This window comes from Pyrus communis, chromosome 6, assembly GCF_963583255.1.
Source record: "Pyrus communis chromosome 6, drPyrComm1.1, whole genome shotgun sequence".
Lineage (NCBI taxonomy): Eukaryota > Viridiplantae > Streptophyta > Magnoliopsida > Rosales > Rosaceae > Pyrus > Pyrus communis.
This window is the reverse complement of record NC_084808.1, coordinates 27243818-27258108: the sequence shown is the minus strand read 5'-3', so window position 1 is coordinate 27258108 and position 14291 is coordinate 27243818. Positions and strand designations below refer to the sequence as shown.

Sequence of the window (14291 nt, the reverse complement as noted above, 5' to 3'; positions counted from 1 at the left end):
GCTGTTGGATCAAATTTCAACAATCCGGATTGATGGATCCCTAGGATTAGGACAATTGGATCCGGGGAGGATCCATGTCCATAGGAGACAGTGCGTTTATTGGGCTGGCAATCATGAACAAATGAAACGAAATTGTTATAAACATTATGAATCGTTTATGTATTTGCTACAATAGATTGACTAAATGATTTTGGTTTTAATTAATTTTTTGCAGAGATAATCTTTACAAAATGATTTATAATGTGAACGGTTCTGATCGTAAGCACAAAATTCTATAATTTAAACACAAAACTTTTGAGTAAGTGTTCCAACTTATCTTTAAGTAACCAAGCATTGTTTGGCAACTAAGACCACGCAATGCAACAAGCCACCATCCCTTTGCTAATAAATGAGCAAGGCCTTGTTTGGCTGATGGCTAAGTACTTCGTTCCTTTAGTTGACGAAATTAATTCATATTAAAACTAAGAAGGAATCACATGTAAAATTGTAAACCATAAGAACGGAGATAGCATCACTCGTTGATGCATTGAAAAATTTTCAGATTTTTTCTGATTCTGATCAACCTCGTACTTTTTAAAACAACTTAAACACGGCACGAGTGCATTATCACTACAGTGCCTCATGCTAACAGTGCTCGTAATATGAACGCAAAGTTCCAATGTTGAAATTAATTTTTTTCCAGTATAATTATTGATTTTAAAAGGCATGAATAAATTCGGATAATAAATGTGACATATATATTCAGCTACCTGAAGTAAAGGAATACATGCCATGCCATGACCCCATTGGCTGTATTATTAAGTATACTGATCAGTTTAATTATTTCATTAATAAGGTAGCTAGAGCAATCCCATTGCATGTAAAGGAATACATGCCATGCCATGACCCCATTGCGAACTCCGAAGTTAAGTGAGAAGGGGGCTAGAGCAATCCCATGATGGGTGACCCACTGGGAAGTTGCTCGTGAGTTCCCAAAAACAAAACCGTGAGGGCGTGGTTGGGGCCCAAAGCGGACAATATCGTGCTACGGTGGTGGAGCGGGCCCGGGAAGTGGTGCCCCCCGGGCCGGGATGTGACAATTTGGTATCAGAGCCTAACCCTAGCCGTGGTGTGCCGACGAGGACGTCGGAGCCCTGAGGGGGGTGGATTGTGACATCCCACATCGCCCAGGGGAGTGATCCTTATATGTATATTCCCATCCTTACCTAGCACCAGGCCTTTTGGGAGCTCACTGGCTTCGGGTTCCGTATGAACTCCGAAGTTAAGTGAGAAAGGGGCTAGAGCAATCCCATGATGGGTGACCCACTGGGAAGTTGCTCGTGAGTTCCCAAAAACAAAACCGTGAGGGAATGGTAAGCCCAAAGCGGACAATATCGTGCTACGGTGGTGGAGCGGGCCCGGGAAGTGATTCGCCCCGGCCCCGGGCCGGGATGTGACACCTTGGAACCGAGGAGATTTTGTACAAAACGGCTAGAAAAATCGGGGTGCCTCTAGGAGGGATAGGCAGCCCTAGGCGGTGCTAGGCGGCTGGGTGGTTTTTTTTTTTTTTTTTTTGGTGAAATTTGTTTAAAGTCTAAGTTCTAATTATACCTTGAAATTTTGTTAATTTTATAGAATAGGTGTGTTGTGTATTAGCTTAAATTCCAAGATGCTAAAGATAAGTAGCTTATATTACTAAATTTCCTTGTTTTCCTCCTATTTTCCATTTTATGTTGTTTTAAATTGTGAACTTGTTGTACATGTGTCATCCTACAATACTCTTCACTATGGTTATATAGCATATATGCTTAATGTGCTTTTAAATTTTGGACTTGTTGGAGATTCTTTTTGCATTTTATCATTCTTTTATTATCTTATACATGGATTTCATACACAAATAATTTTTTGTAAGTGTAAATATGCACTTATTTACAAGATATACAAGAAATTTACTTAAATCCGCCTAGGCGCTAGGCGCTAACCCATCGCCCGACTAGCGCCTAACGTTTTTTAAAACCTTGGGAAATATCGATATGTAAATTTATGACGTATTTACTAAATCGGATGAGAACTGAGAAAATGAAATTGGACTCATTTGAGCGATTTCAGTGTTTCTTAACGTATTATTTTCATATAGAAATAGAGGTGAGGTCCACTCAGAGCAAGCACTCAAATTTCCAATTTTTCCAGAATCAACTACGTACAGAGAGAGGTAGTTTTAAAATCTTGAGAAAAATGCTCCAAGAGGAAGAAGATACAGAAAAAGAGGAGGAAAATGACTCCGTCGCTGTTTTTCCGATCGTTGGTTTTAACCTTTTAGGTGGGAGTGTGAACTTTAATGGTAATAACTAATAACAAATCGATAAAATTATTAAAATATTTTTTAGCCAAAATGGTCAATGAAATTGACATAACTTCTTATTTTTGTCTTTGAGATTTGAAATTGATAGGAGTGTCTCTAAGTTTGTCTACCATCAATCATTTTGGTAATTCTGTACAAAATTATGTTAAATATGCACCAAAGTGACAAAAATACCCTCAATTAAATAAAAAAATGTGCCAAAATGATTTGACAAAAATTGAGTGTATTTTTACCATTTTATCATTATCTAATGAAGATTTTTTTTACAAAATAACCAAAATGATTGATGATAGACAAATTTAAGGACCACTTTTATTGATTTCAAATTTCAGGGACTAAAGTGAGATGTTACGTCAATCTCAATGACCATTTTGATTTAAAAGCCTTATAGAAAAACTAATTTTACTACATTTTCCAAACTACTTTTAACCACTCTGATTTGTTTCTTTCATATGATTATCCTTTGATTAAGTTTGTTCACTTGCTCAAATTTAATAATAACATAGAAGTTGAGGAGGTAGCAAAGCAAGAAAAGTGTGATATCTCATTGGACCTCTCTTTTTTTCCAGTTTGAGATTAAGATGGCCTCAAAAAACTAAGGGAAGTCTAATTTAGACAATGGGTGGCTTGATTAAATCGTGAATGTTAGGTGTCAATATGTCAATTTGTTTGTTTGTTGTCATATTTATGTTAGTACTCGTGCACGAATGTGACAAGTTTATTCAAATAAGAATTTTGTGTTTTTGTTTTGGCTGTGGGTTCGTATGATTATTTTTGCTTTTGCAATTCGATTATTTTTTAAATTATTGGGGGTGATGGGTTTCATTGGTGTAATGCATTGCAACTGTTGGCATTAACATGTTAAATAACGTCGCCATTGACATTGATTTCTTAAAGTTGACATGCATGGTACTTTTATCATCTCACTTGTTCAAAAATTTTTAAAAATGTCATATGAGCATATAACTTTTGTTTTTTTAACGTACGATATTATCTATACAAAAAGGAGGGAGTGCGCTAAATTTCATAATGTGCTGACAATAATGTGGTTCAAATTTACCTTTAGCGAAAATCGAATCTAAGACCTCTCACTCACAAATAAAGAGATATATTACTAGATTGTAATATTAAATGGCTCATGTAACAATACTTGTTATCTCTGTATATACTTCACATCGATTGAACTCATATGGACAATGGAAGCCTTGGATGGATGATGGATCACTCATGGATCTTAAAATGGGTAATTTGGCACATGTGTAATAATACAATTGAGTGGAAATTTAAAAAAATTTCAACCAATTGTATAACTACCTTGCCGTACCAAACTATGTCGCCGACACATTAAAAAATTCTCTTGCACTCATATCCAGTGGCGAAGCCACGTGAGAACGAAGAGTGGTGGTCACCACTCCCCTCGCCGGAAAACAAGTTTAGGAACGATGGTTTTGCCCTTCTAGTCCCATCAAAAGTGCCTGTTGGTGCGGTGGTTCCGTCTGTGTTCATCTGGATTTGGGTTTGTTGCTGGTGCGCAACTTCGCTGCATTTGGTTTTATATTTTTTTCAAAAGCCAGGCCAAACGACACCCTTTAGTCCTAGTTAAAAATTTTCCTTTAATGCAACGACATCGTTTAGGTATAGAATTGAAAAATAAAATTAATCAGATGGCAGCAGAACCGATCCTATTGGGCCCTTCATTCCCCTGCTACCAAACATTATGGCTTCAACTTCAAGCTTTTAAGCCATCCAAGCCGTAAGCAGCTAGCCTCCAGCTGCCATTCTTGGCCCCTTTTCTCTTAGATGAAGTTTTTAATTTCCAAATTTATGTTAGCCTTAACCCTAATTGCTTATTTAATTTGAAATTTTGTTTATTTGACATAGAATCATACAGTAATTAATCAATATGGTTATTAATTATTGAATATGAATATGAAATCTTATAATTATTGATGAATAAACTTGTTATTTAAAGTAAAAATTGAATTCTTGATTATTCTCATTGGTATTGATTAATTGAATTGAATTTTGTTTAATGAATAATTTACATGATATTAGTATTGATTAAGAATCGAAGACTTTTTTTTTTTGCCATAGTATACAATTACATAATGAAATGATATTATAAGAAAAAAAGGCTTAAACCCTCCTCCAAATATTCGAAGTGGTCATCCTTCAAATATTTCAGGTAGTCATCTTCGACTATTCCGGGTAGTTCCCAACAAAGTGATAACACTGAGTTGGATGAAATATTAGCTAATATATTTTTTAACCTTGCACTCTTTTAAGTTCGCCCTAACCCGCCACTTAGCCATATGGTCTAGTGATATTTCTCCTCACTTGTAAGTGAGAGGACTTAGGTTTGATTCTCACTAAAGTCAAATTTGAACCACATTATTGCTAGCCCATTATTAGGCTTAGCCCATTTCCCTACCCCTTTAGTGTAGATAATATCGTTTGTTTGAAAAAACAAAAAATATTTGCCCTTCTTCCTGACAATTCTTGACTTCGCCAATGCTCATATCTATCGATTGAGAAATATCAAGTGTGCCTAAAGCACGGCCATGTACACCAAGTACCATAATATAATGGGTTACAATTTTTTTTCAGGTATACAACCATTTATATTATGACACGTGGTATACCGAACCGTGTTTCCAACACGTTAAAAATCTCACCAATCGGTCCCCTTAATTAATGGATAACGTCTAAGTAGCTCGTTCGGATTCCAAAAGCATTTAAAAACATTTTACCTTCCCCACAAAAAATTAGGATGGGATCAATGCACATTCATTCATTCATTCAATCTCTTCAAGTTTTATTAGTATATTATTCTAAGGTTAAAACTCAAATGTGGTTTTAACAATAAAAACTGCTTTTGATTGTAATTGGAAAAAAATAAAAAATAAAAAGCTCTTGGGCTATAAAAACACTCTCAAAATACGCACATGTCATACATTTTTTTTTTTTAGTACATCAATATTTTTACATTTAGATTTTACATTTTCATCTGCACATAGGATGTCGCCGATGAAAGCACCACCACCACAACCACAAGATGGCTACACCCCATTATTCCTACACATTTTCAATAAACAGTTCATATCGTTAAAATTTAATATAGAATAAGTTCCTCCGAATCTCTATTTAAAAAAAAAAATAGAGATCCTTTTTCTCAAAGGCCCTGAGGTCGCGTCTAGTTCTCAAAAACAAAAGGTCGCATTCTTTCCAGCCTGGCGTTGCCTTTGGCCCTCCCTCGGTCCCTTCCCCTAGCTGCATATCTCACAATCCAAACAAGATCCTTTGATTCTTCTAGTGAGGATGTTGAAAATTCGTGAATCGTATTCGTTCATCGTATATATACGGTTAGTTTTTATTAGGTATTATTTGTGTTAATTTTAAATAAAAATATTTAAAATCATTTATAATCATATAATATATGATGAACGGATACGATTCATGAATCTCCAAAATCTTCGCAAAGAGGATTTGACGGGGATGCGGATTGCTCACAATCCATTCCGGGTCCCACAACACCAGCATGACATACCCAAATTACCCCCAACTCAAGATAACATTAACATCCCTTCTCCCTCCTCCAATCCCGAAAGGCAAAGCAGAGTCTACCCTTCGAATTTTGACTCTTTAATTCCGAAATTCCCACTCAAAACTCCCCGCACCAACGAGACCATGCCACCGGGCCATGGTCCTCTCCACCTTCTCCTCGCCGCCCTCTTCCTGGCTGCAGCCGTACAATTTCCGGCGAATTCCGCCTCCGTCGAGCTCCCCAAGTTCCGAGAAGCACCTGCATTCCGCAACGGACGAGGATGCCCCCGAACCGTATGGTCCTCGTTGGACCAGAACTCCCACTACGATCCCTCCATCATCCACATCGCCATGACATTGGACACCACCTACCTCCGCGGCTCCGTTGCCGGCGTCTTCTCCGTCCTCCGTCACGCTACCTGCCCCGAAAACATAGTCTTCCACTTCATCGCCGCCTCCCACCGCAGTCGCCGCTCCTCCGACCTCCACCACGTCATCACCTCCACCTTCCCTTACCTCACATTCCACCTCTACCAGTTCGACTCCAACCTCGTCCGGGGCAAGATCTCATACTCCGTCCGCCGCGCCCTTGATCAGCCGCTGAACTACGCGCGCATCTACCTCGCAGATCTCCTCCCATCGGGCGTCCGCCGCATCATCTACTTCGACTCCGACCTCATCGTCGTCGACGACGTGGCGAGGCTGTGGCGGATCGACCTCGGGCGGCGCGTGCTGGGGGCGCCGGAGTACTGCCACGCCAATTTCACCAACTATTTCACCCCGAAATTCTGGTCGAACGCGGGGTTCGCGGCGGAGTTCAAGGGGCGGAGCGCGTGCTACTTCAACACCGGGGTGATGGTGATCGATCTGTGGAAGTGGAGGGAGGGCAAGTACACGCAGAAGCTGGAGCACTGGATGCGGGTGCAGAAACGGTGTCGTATCTACGAGCTGGGTTCGCTGCCGCCGTTTCTGCTGGTGTTCGCGGGTGATGTGGAGGGGGTGGAGCACAGGTGGAACCAGCATGGCCTTGGCGGTGACAACGTGGAGGGGCTGTGTAGGGACCTCCATTCCGGCCCAGTCAGCCTGCTGCACTGGAGCGGGAAAGGGAAGCCGTGGCTGAGGCTGGACTCGAAGCAGCCGTGTCCGTTGGATAGCTTGTGGGCCCCGTATGATCTGTATCGTGACCATCGTCACTCGTCACTGTTCTCTGATATCTGAGGGTGCATCGCGATTCACGGAGGCGTCCTGTACTGGATACGTATCACTGCTGTCATCTGGTCGGGAAGGGATGGAGGATCAACTGCGAGAGTTTTCCTTTTGTCTGGGTCCGTTAAGGCATCTTATTTTACGGCGGTTAAAACGGAGATTTACCCGAAATGGTGGTTCGAAGACACGTGGTGAAAGGCCAAGGAAAAAGGGACTCTGTGCATGGTAAAATGTCAAATATCTGGATGGTCTGTATTCGTACGTACGTAGCGCGTATATAGATCTCGTTTAAAAGTGATTTTTAACCATTTTGAATGTATCAGTTATTTTAAAAGTATTTTCAGTAAGTGAAAATTAGGAGATTAAGGAATTGGATATTTTTTGGTTTGTAGTGAAAAGTATAGTAAGATAGTGGAAGTGTATCAAATATGATTGCTACTCTTCACCTTTGGGACTAAAATCATTGAAAAGAAAAGTATCTTGCCCTCCCACTATGTTTCTTTTCTGTAAATATGAAGCGTTGGTGGTTGATTTTTTAAGCATGCATCGACGTATAACATATTAAGATTCTTCGTCGGTTTCTGTTATATCTTTTGACCGCACATTCAGTCATTTCATTATTTCAGTGCACACTACAGTTAGTAGATATTTTAAAGGTTTGTTGTTTATGAACGTGTTTTGTATTATTCATTTTTTTTCAGAAAATTACAAATTGGTTTTCATTTTTTGATACCTTGTGAGGAGTATCTTATAAAGTTGACCAAACAAGGCTTGCGTAGGGAAGGCATATGTGCAAGAAATGTTTGGAGTTTCAATTCACGTGGGTTGTTAACCGTTGAGACATTCTTCGGTGCAATTGAATGAAATCATGAACGAAGATGGTTGCCATGTGTATATACTTGCATTTAATCATTGTCATGCGAGCAAATGTGAGCAGCGACCTAGTGGATGATAAATTCACTCCACCTCCAACACTATTCGGCTGCTGAAAGTTTAGTAACCATTCATGTTGATACCCAATCACATTTAGGCACGTGTTTTAATAATTAAAATTGTAAGCATAAATTGGATTCGTCTTTAAATGTGATTGGATATTAGCATGAGCGGCTATTGAACTTTCAGCAGCCAAGTAGTGTTCACCTTCAAATATTGGTTTGTGGGAAGATATTATTGTGTGGACAAATTTGATCATGTGGTATCTCCGTGTTACAGTATAAGTGTATATTACTAAAATGAATAACCACATTGAGGATATGTTTACTTACCAAGAATAATATGCAAGTTACGAGTATTATTCTCATTTTTTGACATGTCTTTTTTAGCCTCTTACATGCTCCTATATAGTTATGGTCGTTGATTTCATTTTGATTTATCCAACTTGGTGATCATAACTAAAAAGGAGTATCTGTGACGATATAATGGGTGTGTGAAAATCACTTTTCTCCTGAGATATCTTGCAGTTACTAACCTACACGAGAAATGAAAGTAAGTCTCATGTTGAAATTGCATTTGGTCCAATATCCTAGTGGATAGGGTGTTAAGTTTTCACCCATGCGTCCCAAGTTTGAAACTCCCACTTCTCCTAAATTGTTGTAATAATTTTGAACTCTCACTCTACTCCTTAATAATAATAATTTTAATAATAAAAAACAAAGTCTCATGTTGAGATTAGGTATGCCACACCTAAGCATTCGGAAATGTGAAACATTTCTTAAAGAAAACTAAATTGGCCTTTTTAGTTGGCAATCATGGAATGTAGAGGCCCATTATCCAGCCCAACCAAATAGTTCCACTCTCCCATACCCACAAGCCCACTCCAACCCTGTGGTGCATGAGTTGACGTGTCAATCTCTCCTTTCTTCCTGAATTATAATCCATTAATCCCCTCGAACCATTTCCCTCCACAAATATACCTGTAATAACCGTCACCAAAAAAATAAAAAAATAAAAAATAAATAAAAAAATCAGACTCTGCGAGTGGTGGTGTAAATTTGAAGGACTTGCTTGAAGAGAGCCAGTGACTGTCGCTACCTGGATTTTCCCCAACACAAATTCCCAAAGCCTCCTCGCTTTCCGGCCATGGCTGCCACTGTCGCAGCCGGCGGAGTTAGCGTGGGGACGGCCAAGCTCCGTCCTCACCAGTCAAAACCCACCTCCCCGTTTCTCGGCAAAAAACTCAAAATCAGACCTACCTTGGAATCCCAGCAACGCAGTTCGAGAATCACAATCTTAAACCCCAAAACGCTGCTGGTTTTCGCGTCCGGCGGCGGCGAGTTGATCCACGCCGTCAACGACCTGTTTCTGGGGGTGGGAGTGGGGCTGCCGTGCACGGTGATGGAGTGCGGCGACATCATATACAGAAGCACTCTTCCCAAATCCGATGGCTTGACGCTCACGGCCCCGGGTGCTGTTCTGGCTCTGGGCGCCCTGTCGTATCTCTGGGCCACCCCCGGCGTGGCTCCGGGGTTCTTTGACATGTTTGTGCTTGCTTTTATTGAGAGGCTCTTCAGACCCACTTACAAAAAGGTAAAACTTTTAGTTTATTTCTGTTTAAATTTTGGATTTTGATTGGAAATCTGAAGTGTGTTTTGTGTTGATTTTTGTGGGTTCACAGGATGATTTTGTTTTGGGGAAAAAGTTGGGGGAAGGTGCTTTTGGAGTTGTTTACAAAGTTTCGTTGGCTAACAAGAAGTCTTCTTCCAAGGTAATACAGTAATTATAATTTTGGTTGATTCGGAGATTGGAGATAATGTCTTTGAGCCAGTTGTATCGGAGATTGTAAATCTTATGGGAATGAATGTGATGTACTAATGTGTTGTTTTTGGTTATCGCTAGAAAGAAGGCGACTTGGTGTTGAAAAAGGCTACTGAATACGGCGCGGTGGAGATTTGGATGAACGAGCGTGTGCGAAGGGCGTGTGCGAACAGCTGTGCTGATTTTTTGTACGGCTTTCTTGAGGTGTTGATCTATAATGCCTACTAGTACCATGTGATTTCAGGGTATCATTATATTGGAATTTTACTTTGATAGTTCATTCCATTGCACATTCTAGTTTCCGTCGTAGGAATTATTAATTGTGACGAGTCTGGTTGCAGAGTTCTTCTGCAAAGAAAGGACCTGAATATTGGCTTATATGGCGGTTTGAAGGGGAGGCCACTCTTTATGATTTGATGCAAAGTAAAGAGTTTCCGTACAATGTTGGTACTTTCTCCCATAAGCCTTTACATGTTCATAAACCGTTGTTCTCTGAAACTGTTTGATGATTTTGTAGTTTCAACTATAATATCCAAACCTTGATCCGTCCATTGGCTTATCGAATTTCCAATAAATTCTTTCCTGAAACATGCCACACAAATGTCAGGTAGAAACAATGATTCTTGGAAAGGTTCAGGACTTGCCGAAGGGTTTGGAAAGGGAAAACAGAATCATACAAACGATAATGAGACAGCTCTTATTCGCACTGGATGGTCTTCATTCAACTGGGATTGTGCATAGGGACATAAAGCCACAGAATGTTATTTTCTCTGAAGGTACTAATACTTATCAGCATGCTGTACATAAATCGATAAAGAACCAGCAAATCTCAACTGTTCTCATATTTGAAGGTTTCCTATTCTCGTTTTAACAATGTGCAGGCTCTCGTATATTCAAGATCATTGATCTTGGAGCTGCAGCAGACTTGCGAGTCGGCATCAACTACATCCCAAAGGAGTTTCTTTTGGATCCAAGGTATCTTTCCAGCTAAGTAGTCTAAGTAGCGTACTCGCTAATTGCTACAAAAAGGCATGATGAACTCATGAATCTAAAATCCTGCATCAGAGGAACAAAGCCTTAAAAAAAATATCAGCTTCACCAAGCTAATGTACGTTTACTTGACATCCAAGGGACTAAAATCTCAACAAAAACCCTGCACTTTGTGAAGTGAATAATACATGAGACGTAAGTACTGATCAAATATGCGATATCTGATCTCGGAATAAATGTCTTTTAAAATAAATATTGGTAATTTGCATGTTTGATTAATAGCAAGGTTCACTTCTTATAGCATCTCACTCAATTTGTTGTAGGCATTCATGATGTCGTTTGGGTCTTTTCCGTTTCAGATATGCTGCACCAGAGCAATACATCATGAGCACACAAACGCCATCTGCACCTTCTGCTCCTGTGGCAACAGCACTTTCCCCAGTTCTCTGGCAGGTGAAAATATTAATTATTATATCATCTCAAATTTTATTATTGCTAACTTACTTTCTCAGGCAGATAAATTGATTTAATGGTTTTAATTATATGGTCTTGAACAGATGAATTTACCGGATAGATTTGATATCTACAGTGCCGGTCTCATATTCCTACAAATGGTGAGTGACATAACCTGCGGAATATAGCTATTGTTGGTATACTAAATGATTCACTCAATACTCTTTCAACTTCTTCGTACAGGCCGTCCCATCATTACGCAGTGACAACAGCCTAATACAATTCAACCGTCAGCTAAAAAGGTGCGATTATGACTTGGTTGCGTGGAGAAAAGCCGCCGAGCCCCGAGCTAGTGCTGATCTACGAAGAGGTTTTGAGTTGTTGGATTTGGATGGTGGCATTGGATGGGAGCTCCTGACATCAATGGTTCGGTACAAAGCGAGACAAAGAATCAGTGCGAAAACAGCCTTAGCGTATCCCTACTTTGACAAGGAAGGACTGTTGGCTCTGTCCTTGATGCAGAACCTGAGGTTGCAAGTGTTTCGATATACACAACAAGATTATGGGGAGGCTGCCAAATGGATTATTAGGCTAATGGCACGATCAGGAACCACGCAGGATGGTGGCTTCACAGAAGCTGAGCTCCAGGACCTTAAAGTTTGTACCTGAACTTAGGAAATGCTTTTCGCACACCCATTTTCTCCTCAGCACTCCTCCCTTTGTTCCTAGCCTTTGAGTTGAACAAATCAAAGGAGAATCAATGGACATAAACAAGAGGAGTGCAGAATGAGAATGTAGGAGTGTGAAAAATCACCATCCATTCGGAAATCATTAAAGTTGTAATCTTTTCAGGAGTTACACTTCTATATAATGTGCAGGAATTGGATCCTACTAGTAAGAAGAAGGCAAGTGCACTGGGAAGGAATGCTTTGGCTTCAGCTCTTCGGCTGCAGAGGAAGATTGTGAAGACGTTGAACGAGAGCATGGATGAGATCAACAGCCGTCGGAAGAGTCTCTGGTGGAGCAGGTGGATCCCAAGAGGGGATTGATTCAAGTTTGTGAAAAAGAATATACCTTTTTTCCTTTTCTGTAAATTGTGTGTAGTAATCTGAATTGACCAACTTTGGTGATATAGAATTATGTTTAAACATGAAAGGATTAGCTGGAATCTAATACAAACATATTTGTACCTTGAACCAAACGGCATTACCAAATATTTATACTTTGAACAGTGGTTTCTGTCATTTAGGACTTTCACTGTGCAGTTGCAGAGTCCTCCATTAACTTCAACTGCAAGCAAGCATTCTGTCCTTCCAAAACACGGGAAAAACATATACGTGAGTTTATGCTGGCTGGCTAGGGTAGTGTGTCAATCTTCTTGCATTCGAGTTCAAATTTCACATTTCAAAAATCAAAAACATGCAAGGTCGTGAGCCTGTAATAATATTTTCTTTTGAAAATGTTTGAATTCGTAATGCAATGAGTTTAGCGAAAAAACTCGATAAACCTTCAAATCCTCCTCTTTGGACCCCATTTCGTCCAATGTTGATAAACTAAGAACGTAATCTTATCATGTATTTGTCATAAACCAGCACTGCTCATGATCATACCATGCTGCCATGCTGGGGCTACGCGGTCAACGATCATGCAAAGTGCGAGAACATAATCATTGATTATTTAGGAAAACCACGCGTAATTCAAGAACGTGGCTAATTATTCATTCAAATTACGAAAAGCTTCCTTCGAAGCAAAGCCTGCCAAAACCCAAAATCCGATATATGCATGTAAGAATACGACTGTAGTCTGTAGTTTGCTGCTCAATTCCGTACATTCCACCAAAAACACAGATGTTTGTCACATGCACGTTTGAACTCCATACATACAAGGCATAACGCAAATGCTAGCTAATTAGGTCCGTTACCCTTGAATTTGCAGGGAAAGTGGTAAGGAAGCACATCAGATACTTGCATGCTGGAATTAAGGAATTCAAGTTGCTTATAAGACAAGCACCGAGAACACACACACACACACACACACACACCCTTTATGCAAAAAGATTCCATTTTTTGAAAAAAAAATGAGGATTAGGTGTGGGCCCCCTTCACATCGAACTTTAACGATTTGAACCGTCTATTTTGTAAGTCTCGTTTCATATTCAATCCGAAACCATTTGTCTATTTCATTATCAAGATAAAATTTCATTGTTTATTATATAACAAAATATCCGTTAATTTCTTTAAATTCAATTAGATGTATTAAACATTTTCAATTTGGCTAATATTTTGCAAGAATGATCTATGAGGTGCAACTTAAAAAATAGATGGTTCGGATCGATTTGATGTGGTGTAAACTCCACAACTCATCTCCATTTTTATATAAAAAAAAAAATAGGGATCCATTTCCTTAAGGGTTTCCTATATATATATATATATTTGAGGCTACTTAGATCAGAGATAATATGAAATTAAAAATATATATGTGTTGAGTCAATTGCAGGCAATGGCATTGTAAATCACGAGAAGTTCACGTGCAACTCTGACCTTGACCTCGTTGTTAATTTGGAACAACAAACATAACATGAGAGACACAAGCTTCAAAACTATACATGGGACACTTTGGATATATCGCTCTCAGATTATATTAATTGAATTCAAATTAATTTAATCAGCACCATTTTCTAGCTCTATTCTGGGGGTATTATTTGAGTTCCCAAAGTTTTGTATATAATACTCTACGGTACCTAGAGTCTCTGCCAAGTATTCTTGATTTAAAAAAAAAAAAAAAAAAAAAAAAAAAAACTCGATCTACCAAGTAAAATTGTGAGGGTGCACGCTGACATTGTGTGTATGAACATATGTACTTGTGACATTGAAAATTACGTAGAAAATTCGGTGAAAAAAAGGTAGAATAAACTAGCTGTGGATTATGTACTATCTTTAGTATCTTTATTGATTATGTAGTGTGTTATTTTTGAAAAAAATGAACTTGCGGTTAAATTACATTG

At 39.3% G+C, this 14291-nt stretch overlaps 2 protein-coding genes across 2 annotated transcripts; both read left to right on the top strand.

The window, feature by feature from the left end:
- Positions 1 to 5821: 5821 nt before the first annotated feature.
- On the top strand, positions 5822 to 7565 carry LOC137736935 (probable galacturonosyltransferase-like 3). Its single transcript, XM_068476261.1, has one exon. It carries the CDS (start codon positions 5837 to 5839, stop codon positions 7100 to 7102), a length of 1266 nt encoding a protein of 421 aa, XP_068332362.1. The 5' UTR covers positions 5822 to 5836; the 3' UTR covers positions 7103 to 7565.
- A 1470-nt stretch (positions 7566 to 9035) lies between these two features.
- On the top strand, positions 9036 to 12516 carry LOC137736934 (serine/threonine-protein kinase STN7, chloroplastic). Its single transcript, XM_068476260.1, has 10 exons — positions 9036 to 9616; positions 9705 to 9794; positions 9926 to 10048; positions 10186 to 10287; positions 10452 to 10620; positions 10726 to 10819; positions 11194 to 11287; positions 11392 to 11448; positions 11531 to 11944; positions 12166 to 12516. The coding sequence occupies exons 1-10, from the start codon at positions 9170 to 9172 to the stop codon at positions 12334 to 12336; spliced, it is 1761 nt and encodes a 586-aa protein (XP_068332361.1). The 5' UTR covers positions 9036 to 9169; the 3' UTR covers positions 12337 to 12516.
- The last annotated feature ends 1775 nt before the right edge of the window (positions 12517 to 14291 follow it).